Source organism: Salvia splendens, chromosome 18 (genome assembly GCF_004379255.2).
Source record: "Salvia splendens isolate huo1 chromosome 18, SspV2, whole genome shotgun sequence".
NCBI lineage: Eukaryota > Viridiplantae > Streptophyta > Magnoliopsida > Lamiales > Lamiaceae > Salvia > Salvia splendens.
This window is the reverse complement of record NC_056049.1, coordinates 19,878,618-19,900,366: the sequence shown is the minus strand read 5'-3', so window position 1 is coordinate 19,900,366 and position 21,749 is coordinate 19,878,618. Positions and strand designations below refer to the sequence as shown.

The following is a 21,749-nucleotide window of genomic DNA, read 5'->3' as shown; positions in this document are numbered from 1 at the left end:
TTCTGCTTTTGAAGTATTTGTTGAAGATCTGAACGTGTTTATGCTATGAAGTTGATTTCCGTTTCGGTTATTGTGTTGATTTATTTTCCTTCCTATTCCGCCTAGTTAGTTTAGATCTAAGGTTCCTTGGTGTTTTAAGTGCTTAATCTTTTCTTTCCTTGTTTCCGTCGCAATTTCCTTAGTTAAACGTGGAACTGTTCGATCGTGAGTGAATCGCTGCATGTGAAGTTTAGTTTGAGTGCGTTTCACTTCCTGTTGACCAGTACGCGGAGTTGCAGTTCCTGTGTTTTTTATTTCAGATTTGGTGTTCTTATTTGTGGATTTGTGTTCGCGATTTGATAAACTGTGTTTCCGTGTTGAATCTGGAATTATTTTCTGATTTTGGTTTGTGTTGTTGAAGAAGATGATGTCCAAGTCTAATGTTGGGGACCACTTTGCTTTTTAGATGCTTTTTGCTTTTTGTCCTTTACTTTTTAGTTATAACCTGCAGATCTGTCAGCCTAGTCACCATGACTACCACTACCCTCTGAATATTCTGTCTAGCCCAAAATAGAATCTCGTACTTTCCAAATATTTTCTGTTACAAAAATGTCTCCCCATTTCCACGTACACAGCTGCACCTCTACACTACTTTCCCCATTCTAGTCAGTAGGAAATTACCTTTAAGTTCTTGCCTAGGTAGAGACTCAACCAGAGCGTGGTAGCTAACCAAACCATCCAGAATATCACCACAATAGTTTTAACGCACCATCTCTGTGGGATTCGACCCTTACCACCACTATACTGATCAGTAGGAGTGGGTTGAGTAATTTTTGAAACCAGGGTCTAGGCTTAGTTAGGATCTCTATCCTGACCAGTAGGATATATCCTTGCTTGAACAACACCTAAGCGCCCTGAGCCAACTACAAAAACCGTTTCAACCTTCCCTGCCAGGTAGTCTTTAATAAATTTTCTGATTGGGGGCATCTTTAACGCTGTCAAGAGTGGTACCTTCATCTCCACGTCCTTGAACATACTTGCCACATCGATTGTGGCATCCCTCTTTCTTGTCACCATTCCACGGTACATATATGGCTTAACTTTCTCAGTTTCCTCTCTCTGACTTTCCTCTGAGGATTCACCTCCCACTTTTGCCTTGCCCTTTTCACTCCCTTTTGCTTGCTCTGCTCTACTGGATTCTCTTTCTCCTTCATGGCTCGGCCCAGACATAGATGCTGGAGATTCCGTAGGTGGAGTAGGGCCCTGGTAGGCTTTTCCTGATCTTAGGGTTACTTCGCTAATGTTTTCTCGACCAGGTGGCTGCACAGTGGCTGGAATCCTTCCTTCATTTCCCTTCAGCTCGCCCAGTGACATCGCAACTTGAGAAAGTTGCTTTGTCAGCATCTCCAACGCCGTCCGCTGCTCTTTCTGAGCCTCTTGGATTTCCCGCATTGCATTGTTAAGATGGTGCAGTACTATCATATATCCCTGACTATCATTGGGGTGTCGGTTGTATCTTTGATTCGGCGGTCCCCCACTGTAGTTGGGTTGCGGGTAGTCATATTGCCCATAATGCTCTTGCTGGTATTGCGGCTGATTGTGCTGTTGATTTCCAGGGTACAGATTTCCCCGTTGGTGTGGTGGAACGTAGCTGACCATCTGGTTGTTTGGCTGTCTTCCCTAGTTGCTTGACTGTGGGCCCTGAAGTCTGTATCCCAGTTTCTCCCCGATTGTCTGCTTGACCAGTTGGGTTGTCCTCCATTAGACCAGTTCCCTTGAGTTCCGCTTTGTATTCTGTTCCCTCCAGTGTTTAGTATATCCTGGATCCGAGCAGGCCAGTTAGGCTGCCCTTCAGAGGGTTGCATCTGCTGTGTTGAGGGTTGAGGTAGTTGGCTTTGACGATGATCAGTCCACCTAAAATTGGGGTGGTCTCTCCATGGAACGACTCTCTGCTTTCCCTGGATCCAGTTGTCATTTGCGTTCCAGTGGCCAACGGCAATCACTTAGGCTTACGGCTCCACCTCAGGGGGAATTCGCAATAGTAGTAGTGATGCTCTTCTGGCGGAGGCGGTGGCGGCGCATACTGCGTCTCTGTTGGTGCAGGGGGTGGAGGTGGTTTGGATTTTTCTACTGCCTCAAGCAGCTTCTTCTCCATCTGCTCAAATCGAGCCTCCAATTTTTCATTATTGCGCGCCTCGGCTGCGTGCACTGTCCCTCTTCTATACTGCCCTCGGGACGTCTCATACGAGCGCTTAGCCTCGATAAGCCTTTCTAGGATGTTTTTGGCTTGGCTGAATGGGGTCTTTGACAAATCCCCTTAGGCTGCGAGGTTTAGATCATTCTTGCTATCGACTGTCAGTCCACTATAGAAGATCGAATAGATCTCCCGCTCCCCCAGCTTGTGGTTGGGGCATGCTTGAAGCAGCCCTTGGAATCTATCCCAATACTGGCCGAGGGGCTCATCGTACTCCTATCTGGCTTCTGTAATCTCCCTCTTGAGGGCACTTGTCTTTGACGCTAGGAAGAAACGATCTAGGAAGATCATTCGGAACTCGGCCCCATGTTTTGATGGACCCTTCTGGCCGTCTCGACAGCCGTACTCCAGCATCACCCTTCAGGACGAAGGGGATAGCTCTCAGCCTATAGTCCTCAGACGTAGATCCAGCCGGTACAGGCTGGATATCACAGTATCGGCAAAATTCCTCCAGTAAGGCGTACGGACACTCTTTTGAAAGGCCGTAAAAATGGGACAAAACGGCCAGTACTCCAGACTTGATCACGATGGTCCGCATCCCAGGAGTAACGGCAATGGCATGTGTGGGCTCCTTCTCATCATGAGCGTGCAGAGAGCCAATTCCTGAGTCGTCGGCGACGAGGGCCATCTCTGCTCTCCTTTTTCTTCGCTGGTCAGTTGGTCAACGGCTGCTGCTGCTGCTAGTGCAGCTCTGTAACGAGTGGTAATAACGCCGGCTTCCTGGACTCTCCAATGAGCGTTAGTGCCTCCGTATATAAGAGGGTGATTCCAGTGGATGCCGCGGTGGTACCTTCTCATCAACAGAAGAAAAAACAAATGAGAAAAGAAAGAAACAAAGTTATATACACCTATGCGCTACACACAAACATAAAATAACACCATGCTTCCCCGGCAACGGCTCCATTTTGGAAGGGCCTCGAGAATGGGTGCAAATAGAGTATGGATCAAGTTATATGGAAGATAATCGAACCGGTTGGATCAGTTAGCAAATGTCGTTGCCACTTGATCAATACAATATCGCTCTCACTCGTTTCCTACCAAAGTAATTTATAAACTCCCAATCTTGCACTACTTTAATAGTAAAGCGGCAAGTTCGGGGTCGATCCCCACTTAGAAGATAGTGTATCAAGTGTATGATTAGTGAACAGGGGGTTGGCTGCTGCCACGCTTTAACTTTGGGAGTGTTTACCTACTGATTTTACTCTAGATAGAAATTAACTTACTAACTTGATCAAGGAAATTTTAACTACTGGGTCAAGTGACTTTCAGACTGGAATGAAAAATTAACTACGTGAAACAGTAAACACCACGATGAAAACGAAAACAACTTTGATTAAAACTAAACTCAGAACAGTACAGCGTGGAATTTAAACTAAGCTAACACTTCAAAAAATATGAAAGCGAGTAAAACCGAGGAGATCCTCGGCGGGAAGTATATGCCGACAGATATCAAGTATTTTGCAGCGCTCCTTCGATCACCCTTTCTAACTAAGCATTGCTTTATCTAAGCTATCTAGAGAACTGAACTAAACTAGAGAGCTAAGCTAAACTAAACTAAAGACGGAAAGTAAAGGATCGCTCCCCTTCTATGTGGTGGCACATCCTCTATTTATAGGCTCGGCACGACCTCCAGGTGGATAACGATCTTGGCAGGGAATATTCGCTCACGCTGAGTGTGAGCGACTCATCGATTGTTACGTGCTCTCCTTCTAGAATGACGACGCTTTTCAGTAACAGATTCATGACTCAGCTTCGTCCTTGCGTCTCATATATCAGCTCGTGTCCCCATCTAGAACGTTGTCCTTGCTAACAGAATGATGCGCACCATCCAGTTCATTGCCTCGCGTGTCCTTCTTTTGGAAGCCTGTGGTCCCCTCCTTCCTTGCTTGGTTACTCCCTTTGATCAACTCCCCCGATTTCTGGCCTTTTTTCGCCTATTGTACTTGCTTGATCAGTTTGTCCTTGTTGCCTTGTTCAAGCGGCATTCCTGCACATTTAACACTTGCTTTGCGCGATAAACCGATCAAGTAGCGTACATTTTCCCCCTAAACCAATGCATGAAATGAGCCTTATCAATTGCATAAGGCTTGTCAGACGGCCTGCTGATCAAAGTTAGGCTTCCTTTGAGGGAGGCCGATATCACGCCCGAACCATTCTCCGTTGGCTACCTGGGCCTTAGTGTAGAGTCCCATCCTAACGGAGAACTCGTTTAAGCTCATCCTCTGGCCGCGGCCAAACACCCGGAAGGAGACACTCCTGGCCTCCAAGTCTGTACTGCCGGTAAACTGGAAATACGTGAAAAACTCCTTGCCAAGAACCTCCGGCATGGGAGTCTCATCAACCTCCAACAACCACTGAAATCCAATGTCGGTAATATACTCGGCAAACTTCTCCTAGACCCGGATCGTCTCCAGGGATGGTTGGTAGAGTCTCTTCCCGGCCTTCAGCCGCTTCTGGCCCGTCACTCTTTGGTGGACCTCCTCCTGCCACTTAGGGTTGTCGAATTCCAACATCTGCTGGAGGAGGTCTGCGGTCAATGCCACAGTCGGTTTGGAGTAGTCGACGGTAGGGGGTGTTGCAGGCCTTCCTTGTTGCCTCTGAGACGTCCATGTCCATCGGAGCTCCCGGCCCTTGGTATCACTGCCCTCATCTCCTTCTTGAGGGGAGGCAGGTTGGTAGGCGTCGGTGATCACAATCCCCACATTGGCAGGGCGTATCTTCTTAGGAGGAGGGTGAGCTATCTCCTTCCCCTTCCTCTTTGTCTCTCTTTCAGCTCTCACACGGCTGTCCTCAACAGCCTCACATTCATCAACGGCCTCACCGGCCACATGGTTCACTGGCTCCTCCTCGTCCACCAGTCGCCGCACTACGCAGGGTCTCTATTCTATCGTCTCATCCTCCACCCCGGGTCGATTGGACCTCAAGGCCTCTGCCTCCTCCAACAGCTGGTCCATTGTCATTCTGCGCGTTCTGCGGCGCAGCGGCTGCTCCTCTCTCTAGGGTTCGTCCTCCACAGTGCGGAGAATATTCCAGTCAACCTCCCTCTGCTGAAGTAGAATGTCGCTGGGAGGTGGTGGAAAATTTTCCATATCATCATCGTCGATTTCGACGACTTCTATCGATTGTGGCCCATGGGCAGAAGTAGAACCTCCGCCACTCACTAGTGACGGGATGTTTTGGACAGGCGTGACCTCTGCTGGTGGTGGCGGTACGGACTCCGTTTCCTCAACTGGAGCGGTGATAGGCTGTTCTTGAGCCTCCTCCCCTTCCTCTTCATCGGAGTCGTCTCCGCTGTATTGTACCAGTGGGAAAACGGGGGTAGGTTTAGGAGCGTGAGGGGGAGACTGTGCTTTGGGGGGAGGGGATGGGTACGGGAGTCGGAGCGGGGTCCCTAGACCGGAAAATTTCGAGCTGGGCTTTTAGGGTGGCGTAACACGCTGCCGGATCTGTTTCGGTGGGTATGCTACGGAGGATTCTCTAAACGCCTCATGGCGGCCCGGTCCACTGTAGGAAGTAGAGCGGCGGCGCTAGGTTGTGGTGGAGGGACTATGGTGGTTTCTGGTACTGTTTGGGCTGGGGACGAGGGTCTTCGGTCACCACTGTTGGTGCCGGCCCTTGAGGATAAGGAGGAAGTGCTGATTTGAGTGATTTTCATTTTTCCTTGTGATGGCTGTGGGTGGTTTCTGTGGAGAAGATGATAACTTGGGAAATGGTTTTGAATCTTGAGCGGTATAGATGAGAGCAAATACGAAGGACTGTAGCCGGTTGGATAAAAGTGAAATACGGATCAGAAAGCTGCCTTTTATACCGAGATCCCGACTGTTGAGATCCCTGTGATGCTTCGAGTACATGAGCGCTTTTTCAGAGCGACAACTGGCTTAGCTTCCCAGATACGCTTCCTCTCTCCAGTGCCACTTTTCAATGCAGCAGTTAGTGTTCTCCGAAACCTTTTTAGTGAGTGCATGCGTCCTTTCATCACCCTGCCCTGATCAATTCAACCACTGTAACCCACCAATTAAATTCAAATTTCAACTGATCAAGTTGACAATTAATTCCAGATGAATACTCAAATATTATCACTTGATCAGTTTCTTCCTCACTTTTCAACTTTTAATTTCCTAAGAGTTAAAACTAATAACACAAAAAAAATATTTACACTAACTACCTAGGACTTGACTGAGTGCCCTTAAGACGTCACTTGATCAATTTTATAGGTTAAGAAATTAGTTGCTTGATCAAGCAGACTACCCAAGAGTACCTAGTCACTCCTTTTACCTGCTTTACTGGCGAGAGTTAGGTAAGAGTAGTGGAATGTCGTCCACCACACACACCTCCATTCCATCTCTATATGGCTTCACCCTATGCCCATTCACCAGAAAAGAAGGAGAATCGGGATCGCTTCCTTGGAGTTCGATTGCTCCATTTGCTCTGATGGCGATGATGGTATAGGGCCCGATCCATCTTGACCACAACTTCCCAGGCATCAGCTTGAGTCTTGACTGGAAGAGTAGCACTTTCTGGCCCACCTTGAGCCCCTTCTTGCGAAGGTTCTTGTCGTGCCACATCTTTGTCTTTTCCTTATACCACATGGTAGAATCATAAGCATCAAGGCGGAGCTCCTCAAGCTCTTGCAGCTGCAATCTCCTCTCTTCAATACCAGACTTGACATTCACATTCATTTCTATGATTGCCCAGAAAGCCTGATGTTCGACTCCCACAGGCAGATGGCACATCTTCCCAAATACCAGCCGGTAGGGGGACATTCTGATCGGTGTTTTGAAAGCGGTCCTGTAAGCCCAGAGCGCGTCCTCCAGACGACGGCTCCAATCTTTCCTCGTGGGGTTGACCGTCTTTTCTAAGATCGCCTTGATCTCTCTGTTCGACACTTCAGCCTGGCCATTTGACTGCGGGTGGTAAGGTGTGGACAGGCGGTGGTGGACGCCATACTTCCTCATCAAAGCTTCGATGGTTCTGTTGACGAAATGAGTCCTTTTATTAGAGATGATGGCTCGCGGCACCCCGTACCGGGTAAAGATGTTTGATTTTTAAAACTTGGCCACCTCACCGGACTCACATGTCCTCGTCGCCTTCGCCTCTATCCATTTGGACACATAGTCCACTGCCACCAGAATGTAGAGATTGCCTTCAGAAGATGGGAAGGGTCCCATGAAATCCATTCCCCACATATCGAATATCTCGCATACTATAATGGGGACTTGTGGCATCTCATCTCTTGCAGAGATTCCTCGAGTAAGCTGGCATCTCGGGCATCTCTTGCAGAATTCGTAGGCGTCTTTATGGATGGAGGGCCAGTAAAATCAGCTATCAAGTACTTTCTTCGCTGTCTTCTTTTTCCCGAAGTGACCACCACAAGCTAGTGTGTGGCAGTGGACCAATATGTCCTCTTGTTCCCAATCTGGTATACAGTGTCGGATGACTTGATCTGCCCCCACAAGTACGGATCATCCCAATAGAAGTATCGGGAGTCGCTCTTGAGCTTCTGCTTCTGTTCCCTTGTAACTTCATCATTTTTGGGCAGCTTGCCCGTTACCAAATAGTTGGCCATGTCCGAAAACCATGGCTCCTGTTGCCTGTGTTGTCTCTCTCTTCCTCGGTCGGCTTGATCAACCCCTACAGCTCGGTTGATCCACGGAAGTTCAGATGTTGACCTGATCAGATATAAATGCTCCTCAGGGAAAGCGTCAGAGATGGCTTACCCATTATCTTCTTGCAAAATCCGGCTTAAGTGATCACCCACTCTGTTCTTGTTTCCCTTCTTGTCGACCTCGTCCCAGTCGAACTCTTGTAATAGGAGGAACCATCTGATCAGACGCAGTTTGGACTCCTTCTTAGCCAGGAGGTATTTGATCGCCGCGTGGTCGGTACCCTCACACCCAGTAGGTAGGGCCTGAACTTCTCAAAGTCATAGACCACTGACAGCATCTCTTTCTCGGTGGTATCATAATTATTCTGCGCTTGATTCAGAGTTTTTGACGCGTAGAAGATAACATAACTCTTACCATCGATCTTCTGACCCAAGACCGCCCCCACTGCATAGTCGCTTGCATCGCACATCACCTCAAATGGGTGACTCCAGTCGGGGGTGCGGATAATCGGAGAGCTGATCAGTCTGTCCTTTAATAGCTGGAACGCGGCTTTACAATCATCAGAGAACTCGAACTCCATCTCATTCTGGAGCAGCCTTGTCAAGGGCTGGGCTATCTTCGCAAAATCTTTGATAAATCTTCTATAAAAGCCCGCATGACCCATGAAGGCTCTGATCTCCTTTTGATTCGTCGGATACGGGAGTTTCTCTATAACTGCCACCTTCACTTGATCCACTTCTATCCCTCTGTTTGACACTACGTGGCCTAGGACTATTCCTTCAGTAACCATGAAATGGCATTTTTCAAAATTCAGAACTAAGTCCTTCTGCCGGCACCTTTCTAATACTCTGTCCAGGCTATGCAGCCCTTGATCGAATATGTCTCCATCGACAGTAAAATCGTCCATGAAGATCTCTATGCAGTCCTCCAACAAATCAGAGAAGATGCTCATCATGCATCTTTGGAAAGTGCCTGGGGCATTGTAGTGGCCAAACGGCATCCTTCTGTAGGCATAGGTGCCGAAAGGGCAGGTGAAAGTAGTCTTCTCTTGGTCCTCTGGATTCAACGCGATCTGGAAGTACCCACTGTACCCATCAAGGAAACTGAAATATTGCTTCCCCGCCAATTTCTAAAGCATCTGGTCAATGAATAGCAGAGGGAAGTGATCCTTCTTCGTGGCCGCATTCAGCTTCCTGTAGTCGATGCACATCCTTCACCCAGTGACTGGCCGTGTTGGGATCAACTCATTTTTCCCGTTTTTTACGACCTGGATTCCTCCTTTCTTCGGCACCATATGCACTGGGCTGGCCCAGTTACTATCAGGGATTGAGTATATGATTCCTATGGAGACTAGCTTGACTATCTCCTTGAGCACATCTTCCCTAATGTTGGGGTTGAGTTTGCGTTGCTGGCCTCGGTGCGGTTTGGCTCCTTCCTCCAATCTGATGTGGTGCATGCATAAATCTGGGTTGATGCCCACCAGATCCGTCAGCTTCCATTCAATAGCCTTCTGATTTTTCCTCAGTACTTCCAGCAATTTGTCTTCCTGCCCCTGGGTCAACTGGCTGTTGATGATAACTGGCATTGTTTCGTCTTCCCCCAGGTAGGCGTACTTTAAATGTTGTGGAAGGGGCTTCAATTCCTTCGCGGGTTTCGTCACTTCAGTAGGCAACGGGTTTTCTTCTGCTTCTCTTTTCAGTGACTTGCCTTGATCAGGCAACTTTTCGAGGCTAGACACTTGAGCCTTCCCGCTTGACCCAGCTGGTCGCGGTCGCTCGCGAAAATCCATCATCGCTTTCGTGATGGCTTGATCATCCATTTCATCGACGATAATGGCTACATACCATTCGGTGACTTCTCTCTCGACTTCTGCATCCATGGTGGAGTCTGTGAACTGTCTTTGCAAAAATTCCTCCTCCAGGTACTCCTGCACCAGTGGCTCCGTCACGTCCACCGAATACACATTTTCACAGTCTGACGGTCGCTTCATCGCTTCATCGATGTTGAACGTAAAATGTTCTATGTTGAAATCCAAGCTGATCATCCCATTACGGACGTCGATAATAGTACTGGCCGTCGAAAAGAACGGTCTTCCCAACAGGACTCCACTGGACTCCTTCGCCGCTGGCTCTGTCATTTTGATGATGAAGAAGTCGGCTAGGTACAGAAAGTTATTCACCTTCACGATTACGTCTTCCGTAATTCCCTCTGGGTGAATGCACGATCTGTCGGCCAGCTGTATCATGATATCAGTATCGACTAGCTTGGCCTCCCCCAGCTTCTTATAGATAGCATATGGCAGAACGTTGATAGATGCTCCCAAATTGCACATGGCGTGCTCCACTTGAATATCTCCAATCGAAATCGGGAGCGTGAACATCCCTGGGTCGGTCTTTTTCGATGGGAGGTCGCTCCTCTGGATCACGGCAGAGAAGTTCTCCTCTGCAATCATTCTCCCGTCCTCATTGACCTTCCCCGCTAGATAGTCTTTTATAAACTTGCTGATTGGGGCATCTTCAATGCTGTCAAGAGTGGCACTTTGACTTCCAAATCCTTGAACATGCTGGACACATCGATTGTGGCGTCTCTCTTCCTGGTCACCATTCCACGGTATAGATATGGATTGACCTTCTCGGCTTCTTCTTGTCGATTCTCTCCTATGGTCTCACCGCCCATCTTGATGGCTTGGTCCAGGTATAGACGCTGGGGACACTGCAGGTGGGCTGGGGCTCTGGTACACCTTCCCTGACCTCAGGGAGACTTCGTTAATGTTCTCACGACAAGGCTGTTGTACCGTGGCAGGAATTTTGCCTTCGTTTCCTCTCAGCTCTCCCAGTGACATGGCAACTTGAGATAACTGCTTTGTAAGCATGTCCAGCGCCGCCCGCTGCTCCTTCTGAGCCTCCTGAATTTCTCGCATCGCATCATTAGGATGGTGCGGGACTATCATTTGTCCTTGACCTTTGTTGGGGTGCCGGTTGTATCTTTGATTCGATGGCCCCCCACCGTGGTTCGGCTGAGCGTAGTCGGACTGCCCATAGTGGTCTGGCTGGTACTGTGGCTGGTTGTGCTGTTGGTTACCTGGATGATGTTGGTTGCCTCTTTGATGTGGCGGGACATAACTCACCACCTAATTGTTCAGTTGTCTCCCCTGGTTGCTTGACTAGTGGCCCTGATTTCTGTAGCCCCAATTTCCTTCCTGTTGTCTGCTTGACCAATTAGGTTTTCCTCCACTAGACCAGTTCCCTTGACGTCCGCTTGACCAATTTTCCTGACCACCCTGCATTCTGTTCCCCCCGTTGTTTGATCTCTCTTGGTTCCGAGCGGGAAATGGGTTGCCCTTCAGAGGGTTGTATCTGTTGCGTCGATGCTTGGGGCTGTTGGCTTGGGTTTTGTTCACTCGACCTGAAGTTTGGATGGTCTCGCTACGGAGCATCCCTCTGCTTTCTCTGGATCCAGTTGCCATTTGCGTTCCAATGGCCGATGGCATTCACCTGCGGTTGTGGCTCCGCTTCAGGAGGGAACTCACAATAATAGTAATGGTGCTCCTCTAGAGGTGGCGGCACATATGGCTTCTCCTTGGGTGCAGGCGGTGGAGGCGCTCTGGACTTTTCTACTGCCTCCAACAGCTTCTTCTCCATCTGCTCGAATCGATCCTCCAGCTTCTCATCACTTCTTGTCTCCGCTGCGTGCACGGCACCTCTTCTGTACTGGCCACGGGAGGTCTCATACGATCGCTTGGCTTCAATTAGCTTCTCTAGAATGCTTTTCGCCTGACTGAATGGGGTCTTTGAGAAATCCCCTTGGGCTGCTAGGTTGAGATCGTTCTTGCTATCCACCGTAAGTCCGCCATAGAATGTTGATAGACCTCCCGATCTCCCATCTTGTGGTTGGGGCATGCTTGAAGCAGCCCTTGAAATCTGTCCCAGTACTATCCCAGGGGCTCATCATACTCCTACCTGGCTTCCGTAATGTCTCGTTTCAGGGCACTCATCTTCGACGCTGGGAAGAAGCGGTCTAAGAATATCATGCAGAACTCAGCCCATGTCCTGATCGATCCCTCTGGTAACCTCGACAGCCAGACTCCTGCGTCGCCCTTCAAGACGAAGGGTACAGCCTTGAGCCTATAATCCTCCGAAGTGGATCCAGCCGGCATGGGTTGAATATCACAGTATCTGCAAAATTCCTCAAGAAAAGCGTAAGGACACTCCTTCGAGCGGCCATAGAAATTGGACAAAACGGCTAGCACTCCTGATTTGATTGCGATTGTGCGCATTCCTAGAGTGATAGCGATGGCATGGGTGGGCTCCTTCTCGTCGTGGGCATGTAGGGAGCCGATTCCTGAGTCGTTGTCGACGAGGGCCATCTTTGCTTTTGCTTGCTCAAGTGGTGGTGGCTTTGGTGGCGCGTTCTGTTCTCCTTCTTCCTCGCTGGTCAGTTGATCAGCGCTGCTAACGAGGCTCTGTATCGAGTGGTAACAACAACGGCTTCTTGGACTCGCCAATGAGCGTTTGTATCTCTGTCGATGAGAGGATGATTCCAGTGTCCTCCGCGGTGGTACCTTCTCATGAACAGAAAGATAACCAATTAGAAAAGAAATAAACAAAACTATTTACACCTATTCACTAAGCACATCCATGAAATAACACCATGTTTCCCCGGCAACGGCGCCATTTTGGTGAGCGGCGATTTGAGTTGACGCGAGTGGATCAAGCTATATGGAAGATAACTGAACCGAGTTGATCAGTTAGCAAATGTCGTTGCCACTTGATCAAGGCGTTCTCTCTCGTCCCCACCGCAAATATATTTATAACTCCCAAACTCGCACTACTTTACCAGTAAAGCGGCAAGTATGGATTCGGTCCCACAGAGAAACCGGTGTATCGAGTGTGTGAGTAGTGAACGGGGGTCGGCTACTGCCACGCTTTAAGTTGGGAGTTTTTAAGCTACTGGATTACGCTAGGCAGAAAATATACTATCTACTTGATCAAGGCACTCATAATGCTGGAAGAAACAGAAATTGGACTAAGTGAACGACAGGTTGGAGTAAAGACTAACTACCTAATCACACTACGAAACTGCGAAAACACCTTAACATTCAACATAATGAAATACTAGATCAGAGACTTAAAAGCGAAACTAAAACCGGAACTGTAAATACGATGAAGAAAACAAAGTAACTTCAATTTTTATACTCAATGCTTCAAAACAGTGCTGTGAACATGCGGAATACAAAAAGATCAATTCTTTAACTACGGAACAACACAAAATTTAAACTAAGCTAACAACTTCAAGAAATAAGAAAGCGAGTAAAGCCGAGAAGCTCTCAGTCGGAAACTTGGGACGGCGTCGAATAAATATGTAGTATTCTGTCGCGCTCCCTTCGGTCGCTCTCTCTCTAACTGACCATTTCTCTAACTAAGCTATCTTCGGAACTGGAAACTAAACTAGAAAAGAAGATAAAAATGAAGATTATTTTCTGAGCTTTTTTCCGAACACCTTTCTAATGGTGGCACGTCCTCTATTTATAAGCTCGCCGCAACGACCTCCAGCCAGGATAAGGTCATCAGCAGCGAATAATCGTCCTTGCTGGGATCGAGCGTTTCATCAATTGATACGCGCCCTTCTTCTAGAATTTCGCCGTTCCTCCATAACAGAATGATGAGTCAGCTTCGTCTTCGCGTCTTACGTATCAGCACGTGTCCCCTTCTAGAATGTCGTCCTTAATAACAGCTTGATGATCACCATCCAGCGCATCATCCTCACGTGCTTCTCCTCTAGAACATCGTGGTCCCCGCCTAACTGCTTGATCACCCCCCTTGATCATTCCCCCGATTTTTGGACTTTTTCGCTTGTTGTACCATCTTGATCAGCTTGGCCTTGTTGCCCTTGGTCAAGCGGCATTCCTACACAATTAACACTCGCTTTGCGCGATAAACTAATCAAGTAGCGTACATTTTACCCCTAAACCGATGCATGAAATAGGCCTTATCATTGAGGAAGCCTTACGCACAGCTCGTCGCCCGTCCGTCGCCGTTGCAGGTAAGTAAGCCTATGGACTCCTCGTCGTCGTCGATTAGGCTGTCTTCCTCGCTCGCTCGTCGATTAGGTCGTCGTCGTCGCTCGCTCGTCCATTAGGCTGGTCGATTAGGTTAAGCCAATTTGGGGGCGAATTGGGGGTGGGGTGGGGTTTTTTTGTTTTTGTAATTTTTATTGTTAAATTTATTTTGAAAATTTATTTTTTTATTTTATTGCACAGTAATTAATGCTTGACCATGTCAGCCGCCACGAGATGCCACATCAATTAAAAACGACATGTCAGCTTGCTCTTTCGCCGGAAAAACCATCATGGGAAATCGGCGACTAAATGCAAAGTTGGTGACTTTATACGCCAATTTTAAAGGTCGTGGGAAAAACCAAAATTCGGGCAAAGTTGGTGACTTTTAAGGCAGTTATCCCTTGATTTTACTTTTATATCCTTCTCATATTTGGAGGTAAAATTGGCGCTCTTTGATCTTCTTCTTTTCATATTCGGCCAGTATTAGTTTCTCTCTCCCATATCTGGAGCCATGTTTAGAGCATTCACAGTGGGACGGATGTCCCGGCGGACATCCCGACGGACTTCCCAAAAACACCTCATGCCACGTCATAAGGACCTCCCACTGCACTGCCACGTCATAAGGACATCCCACTGCATAATGACGGACATCCCCAAGGACATCCCGACGGACATCCACAATAATAAAAATTCACAAATTCACCAAATTAAACAATTTACGGAATTAAAATTTCAACACGAATACGGACGGAGAAAGTGCAATGATAATTTCATTAAATAAAAATAAATAAAAAAAGTACATTTCAACAAAAAAAGTCTAAACAAATTACATTGTAAATATCAACGACGACCCCTTCGCGTCCATAACTCTTCAATTATATCATTCTGGAGTCGAATATGGGCTTGTCGTTGGCGCATGTCGGCAAATGCACGGACTCGATCGGTCTCTTCATGCGGTATCCCCATACTACATTGGCGGTGGCCACGCCGTGGCTTGGACCGGCAGCATCAACATCATCATTGGCCCAATCAGTCAGTGCTGGACCTTCATCTTCGACAATCATGTTGTGCATGATAATACATGCGTACATGATATCAGCGATGATGTCAATATACCACAACCGTGATGGACCCTTCACTGCCACCCATCGAGCCTGGAGCACACCAAATGTCCGCTCCACATCCTTACGCACTGCCTCCTGACGACCCACAAAATAGATCTTCTGTTCGTCTGTTGCGCATCTGATCGTCTTCACAAAGACAGGCCACATAGGGCATATCCCATCCGCCAAATAATAGCTCATATTGTGCTAGTTGCTATTGGCGACGAAACTGACGGCCGGACCAACGCCCATTCACTGGTCGGACAACTAGAGGACGTTGATCTCGTTGTTCGACCCAGCTACTCCAAAATACGCATGCCAAATCCACAGCTGGTAGTCAGCTACGGCTTCAAGGATCATCGTGGGATTCTTGCCCTTGAAACCGGTAGTGAAACACCCCTTTCCAGCCGGCGGGGCAGTTCGTCCACTCCCAATGCATACAATCTATGTTGCCCAACATTCCCGAAAAGCCGTGCTGACTCCCGTGCATATCCATCAGAGCCTGGCAATCTTCAGGTGTAGGTTTCCGAATATACCTATCCCCGAATATCTTCTAACGCCCTCACAAAAATACTTCAGACATTCGCGGGCAGTCATCTCGCCGATTTGGAGGTACTCGTTGAACATGTCGGCCGCACCTCCGTATGCCAGCTGCCTGATTGCGACAGTGCACTTCTGTATGGGCGTGTGGCCGGGTTTACCAACCGCATCCTCTCTCATCCTGAAATACTCGTATCGACGCTCTAAAGCGCCCACGATAGGCAGAAATAGCGGACGATGCATCCTAAAAAGTCGCCGGAACATGTTCTCCCCAAACAGCGGCTCCGGAGCGAAGTAGTCCTCATACAACCGACGGTGTGCAGCGATGTGATCCCGGGGTACTATAGTTCGATGATGGATGGGTCGAGGTACCGCCGGCTGCTGCTGCTACTGTAAGGCTGCTTGTATCGCTCGATTTATCTCCCTGAGCATAACGGCCCGCAACTATTCTTTAATTCACCGGCGTAGGTCATCAGCACCTCCACCACTACCACCCGCACCACTACCACTACCACTAGCCATTTTGGATATATAAAAGAAACGCAGAGAGAGAGAGAGAAACTCGTTAAAACAAGTGGTGCGAATGAAATGAAGTTCAACGAGCCGTATATATAGAGTTTTTTTTAAAAAAAACAAAATTAAAAATCGGGACGTCCGTCGTGGCACTGCAATGGCGGACGTCACGACGGACGTCCCCAGAGTGCCGCAGAACTCCGGTGTCTGCAACTCACGTCCCCGTCCGCCTCCCTGTTGCCTAATGGCGGACGTCCCGCGTGGACTTCCGGCACGCCGGTCGGCCGGTCGCCATTACGGATGCTCTTAGTTTCTCTCTCATCTCCACAAAAATATAAAAAAAATTAAAAAAAATGATGAAGCAGCGAGCGAGACTTTGAGATTGAAAATATCTGTAAACCTCACCCATTTATAGTTTCTCTCTTTCCCGTATCTGGAACCCTCATCCATCTCCACAAAAATATGAAAAAAGACCCCAATTTGCAAATCGGTGACACTGAGACTGGAAAAGGAATGTGCATCAATTCTCAGTCACCCATTTACATTTTTTTTGGAAAATTTTTGAATAAGTTTAGTAGCAAAAAACACGATTTGCATTTTTTAGACAAAATTTGAATCGGTGGAGAAGTTGTCGAGAAAGTTGATGTTTTGACTGAAATTCACAATCGATGCAGCGGCGATGGGAAAGACTCCAGTGTTGATATATTTTTTATTTTCTGTAAATTTTGGTTAATATTTTTGGTTAGATTCATTGTAAGATAAAGTAGAATAGATTTATATTGACATAAGCACATTATGTGTTTGATAAAATGTCAGTAAGATAAAGTAGTAGAATAGACTAACTTATCTATTGATTAATTAAATTCAATCCGGTAATTGAAATAATAACAAAATTAACTAATTGTCGTGATAAAAATTAAAATTTTATTAATAAAATAGCAATTATTACTCCATATAAGCAAACAACACAAGATGCACTTAAATACTCCCTATGTCCCGCTTTAGCAGTCCCAATCACTTTTGAGCACTCGTTTTATAAAAATGATAATAAATAGTTAAAGTGGAGAAATGGTAAAGTAATAGAGAGAATAATGTAGAGAATGACTCTTCTTTACATTATTCTCTCTCTTACTTTACCATTTCTCCACTCTAACTATTTATTATCATTTTTTTACACATTTCTTAAAATCCGTGCTGAGTTAAACTTGGATAATATTTTACGGATGGAGGGATTAGCTGGTTTCAATTATGTGGGCCATTCCTATCCAAATCTTTACGGGCCCATTTCTCTAGAAATGAAATAGAGCAAAGTGAACACGTCTTTAGCGTGTTGTCTCATTATTCAAATGTTGGATTTTTTTCACACAGAACTTAGGGTATCCACTATAAGGCGGACGTCCTCAATAGTCCCGCCCACTTTTTTGTTCACAGCCCCAGTTTTTTTGTCCGTGCCAAAAAAAAAAGGTTTCCGCCACTATAGGCGGACACTTCCAATAGTCCCGAAATTTTATAACCAATTATAACAAAAAAAACGTGTATTAAAAAAAATTCCTTCTTCCTTCTTCCTTCTTCCTTCTCACTTCCTCTCTCAAAAAATGTTGAAAATTATAAAAAAAAAATTCTAGGGGGGCGGCCGGCGCGCCGACCGCCGCCCCATTATGGATAGCCCCGCCTAATCGCCGCGTCCGCCCCGGACCGGCGCGTCCTCGCCCTGAAGACGCCGCATGACCGTCCGCCCCAAATTTTTCGTCCGGCTCAGGGCGGAAGTCGCCCCCACTATAATAGCCCCGAGACCGCCCCGGCGGGGGCTATAGCTGCGGCTATCCCATAGTGGATATTCTTACTACTTGTATCCGTTTAAAACTTTAAAGATCGAATCTTTTGTTTTATCTAAGTATTTTAAAAGTCTAGCATATCTACTTAAAAATTAATTAAAGGTATCAATACTACGATCGATTCCCCTGGAATAAAATCTTTGTTTATGCCATAATCCATCTTACTACCTACAGAATCGACTCCAAAATTTTATAGACAAAACACAAATTTTATTTTTATTTTTATTTTTATTTTTATTTTTATACAAACTGACACTCACACCAAATCCAGCATGTGAACAAAACCATAGAAATGGGAGCGTTTCATCACTCACACTATCTCTTTCAAAATTAAACAATTCATCCAAAATAAACACTATCTCTTTCAAAATTAAACAATTCATCCAAAATAAAGTTGAAAAAGAAATAGAGTGATGTTAAATATGATCGGCCATAAAGAGTTAATTTAGACTATTTACATATATAAAAAAATTAGAATTACTGATATAACTTTATATGCGTGTGAATGAACTTGTGAATTGGTACTTATCTTTGAATTCCATTATGTAAAACACATTAATATTACGAATTACTGTATACGTTGAGCAATAATCAAGAAATGACAGTATTAATAAATTTGAGCAAAAACTACAAAAGATCAGCAGTAACATATTGAGCAACGAATAATGAAAGGGATATAAAAATAAAATCAAGTAGCATTAAACCGACAATTTAAAAAAAATTGATTTTTTTTTTGTTGCTATTTAATCAATTTATGGGTATGGCGACAATCAATAAAAAATATTTTGTTGTTTCTAGGCGTCCGTACATATTATTCAAAGCTGTCACGGGCAATGCTTGACCATGTCCTACAATTACCACACACCTAGATACATCATTCAGTCAAATATGAATATCCCACTCCTCCATGCTCAAAACTCACAAACAAGAATTGATAAACCCTCAACCGCTTCATAACATCAAGACACATGATAAAATACAATCGATGATAACACTAATTGTGGCAAAACACAACCCTAAATAAAGATTAAACCCCCCATAATTTTTTACATAATACTACAACTATCAGTGTTCTCATCACTGAAAACATGAGCATACCCCCCTGAGGCCGCCGGTGGTGCTCCGTAAGGACCGTAACCGTAGCCCATCTGGGGAGCCGGACCACCGTAGCCCATGTGCGCAGGCGGCGGCGGCCTTGCGTAAACCATGGGATGATGATAGGCCCCTTCATGGCCATGCTGATTCATCTGATTCATCATCATCATCTGAGCCATGTATTGCTGCTGCTGCTGGCTGTATGGATTCCCCTGTCCCGCCCCCGGGAACCCCCCATCATTGTTCATCGCCGCAAGCCCCATCATCTCCATATTCCTGCCTCCACCACCACCTCCTTTATGATTCCCTTTCATCTCATTGAAAGCCTGCTGCTGCTGATTATGATGCTGCTGTTTGCCTCCATGTAAATTATCCCCTGTTTTCTTGCTCCGTCCATTTGTTCCATTATCATCATTCTTCCCCTTTTTACCATCTCCCAACTCAAATCCCTCTTTCTTCTTGCTACTCTTCTCTGATTTCCTCTTCTTCTTCCCACTAGCCTTGTTCAACATTCCCTTGATGAACATATCAATCCCACCGCCCCCACCCCCACCCCCGCCCCCGCCCTTCTTCTTCGCCTTCCCCCCCTCTTTACCACCGCCTTTTTCGCCCTTACTCAGCTTCTCCCCACCGCCGCCACCAACCGCCCCTTTCACAGGCACCTTACCATGAACTTCCCCAAACTCATCCTCAAAATCCTCATCCTCATCAAACTCATCAAAAACATCATCGTAATCCTCTTCATCATCGTCCTCCGGCAACTCAAATCTCACCGATTTGTGGTCCTTCGCCGGAGCCTTCTCAACACCTTTCTTAAAAGGAAGCTGCTGAACGGATCCATTCTTCTGATTATTATTCTTATTGAAGTTCTCAATCTGGAATTTCTTAAGCTGGTCGTGCGAGATCGGAAACGGCGTCGTTCCAGCGCCCTTCTGCGGGCCCCAGAGCTCGGCGTGCTTCCCCGCCTTCTCAAGCTTCTCGATTAGGCTCGGCGGATCTGCATTTCCCGATACCGTCACCTTCCCCTGCTCCGAATCTATACTCACCTTATACACTCCTGCAATTTTCAAACTATTTTTCATTTCGCCCAAATTCGGTAACTCAATTAATCAAAACTAGACTGAACTTACCTTCGACCTTCTGCAGCTTCTTCTTCACCTTGTGCATACAACCCTCGCAGTGAATGTTCACTCTCAAAACACATGTCTGCATTTACCAGCATCAAATACAGATTAAACAGCTCCAATTTCTAGGTTTAAGTTAAGAATGAGATTAAAATTGAAGAAGAATTGAAAACAAACTGTGTACCTGAACCTTCAGCAAATCCTGTTTATTCATGGTGACCAGAGAAGAAATCTTATCTTGAAAGAGAAATTTGTATGGCGACTCACTCTTCAAGCAAGAGAATGATTGAGATACAATCCAGTGGAAGAGATATACAAGCAACACAGAGAGAGAAGGCGGTTTGTATATTGTGTATGCATTTATAAAACGAAGTAGCAGAAGCAGCAGAAGGTACAATCCTGTTTTTATCATTCATTTTCATATTTATATTTTAGATTATTAATAAGTAGTACTACCACTTAGTACTACTCCCTCCGTCCGGGTTACGATGATACATTTAAAAATCAGCACGGGATTTTAAGAATTGTTGATAATGTGTTTAATTGAAGAGAGAAAACATGGGTGTAAGTATTAAATAGAGAGTAGAATATTTAATTGGGAAGAGAAAACGTGGTTGAGTGTATTAATTGGAAAGAAAAGATTGCCAAAAAAAGAAATTTGTCATCTTATTTGGGACAAACTAAAAAGAAAAGTGTGTCATCTTAAGTAGGCCGGAGAGAGTGTTAAAGATGATATCTGATCACTCCCTCTAGCTAAATTGCCACATTTCTTAATCGATATGAAACTTTAGGAGTTGTTATGTTAAATATGTTAAGGAAAAGAAGAATAAAGTAGGAAATGAAAAAAGTAGAGAGATGAAGAAATAGTAAAGTAAGAGAGAGTAAAGTACGTAGAAGAAATATTTTGATTTTTACTAAAAAGAGAAATGACTGCACTAATATGTAACGTACCAAAATGACAAAATGACTCCACTAATATAGAACGAAGAGAGTATATTTAATTAGAAAGAGAAAAAGTTATTGTAAGTAATATTAAATATAGAGAAAAAGAGATTTGAATATATAATTGAGGATAGAAAAAATGGCTGGATGCAAAAAAAAAGTTTCCAAAATATAAATGTATCATCTTATTTGGGATAAATTAAAAAGAAAAGTGTATACATGATAAAATATTTACTTTGAACTATAGAAACAAGTTAGTACAATATTTTAGTATACTATTTTATCCGTCCCAAAAAATATGCACTTTGAATTCGGTACGAGTTTTAATACTACCGTCGTCCCATAATAAGAGTCCATTTTTGTCATTTTAGTAAGTCCCACAATAAGAGTCAACTTTCACTTTTACTGTAAATAGTAAGTAGATCTCACATTCCACTAATTTATTCCACACATATTTTATTTTAAAACTAATATATAAAGTGTGACTCTTACTCCACTGACTTTTTCAACTCACTTTCCTTTATATTTCTTAAAATCTGTGCCAAGTCAAACGTGGACACTTAATGTGGGATGGAGGTAGTACAAGATTGATAAAGTAAGAGAGGTAGAGAGAAAATGTAATTAAAATATTGTTAGTAGAGAATGGGTCACACCTTATTTGAGAGAAAAGAGTTTCTAAAATTAGAAAGTGCATATTCTC

The 21,749-nt window shown here is 45.4% G+C and overlaps 1 protein-coding gene across 1 annotated transcript; it reads right to left on the bottom strand.

Annotated features, from left to right (window-relative positions):
• Nucleotides 1-18,796: 18,796 nt before the first annotated feature.
• LOC121775955 (heavy metal-associated isoprenylated plant protein 32-like) lies at nucleotides 18,797-20,503 on the bottom strand. Its single transcript, XM_042173063.1, has 3 exons — nucleotides 20,292-20,503; nucleotides 20,114-20,189; nucleotides 18,797-20,040 (listed from the first exon to the last, which is right to left on the bottom strand). Exons 1-3 carry the CDS (start codon nucleotides 20,319-20,321, stop codon nucleotides 18,935-18,937), a joined length of 1,212 nt encoding a protein of 403 aa, XP_042028997.1. The 5' UTR covers nucleotides 20,322-20,503; the 3' UTR covers nucleotides 18,797-18,934.
• Nucleotides 20,504-21,749: the final 1,246 nt, after the last annotated feature.

Excerpts from the sequence above, each read along its gene's own strand:
- LOC121775955 (XM_042173063.1), bottom strand. The coding sequence starts at position 20,321 with ATGAATAAACAGGATTTGCTGAAGGTTCAG. Across the intron at positions 20,190-20,291 it reads AGGATTTGCTGAAGGTTCAG|ACATGTGTTTTGAGAGTGAA; the intron begins GTACACAGTTTG and ends TGGTAAATGCAG. Across the intron at positions 20,041-20,113 it reads GAAGCTGCAGAAGGTCGAAG|GAGTGTATAAGGTGAGTATA; the intron begins GTAAGTTCAGTC and ends TGAAAATTGCAG.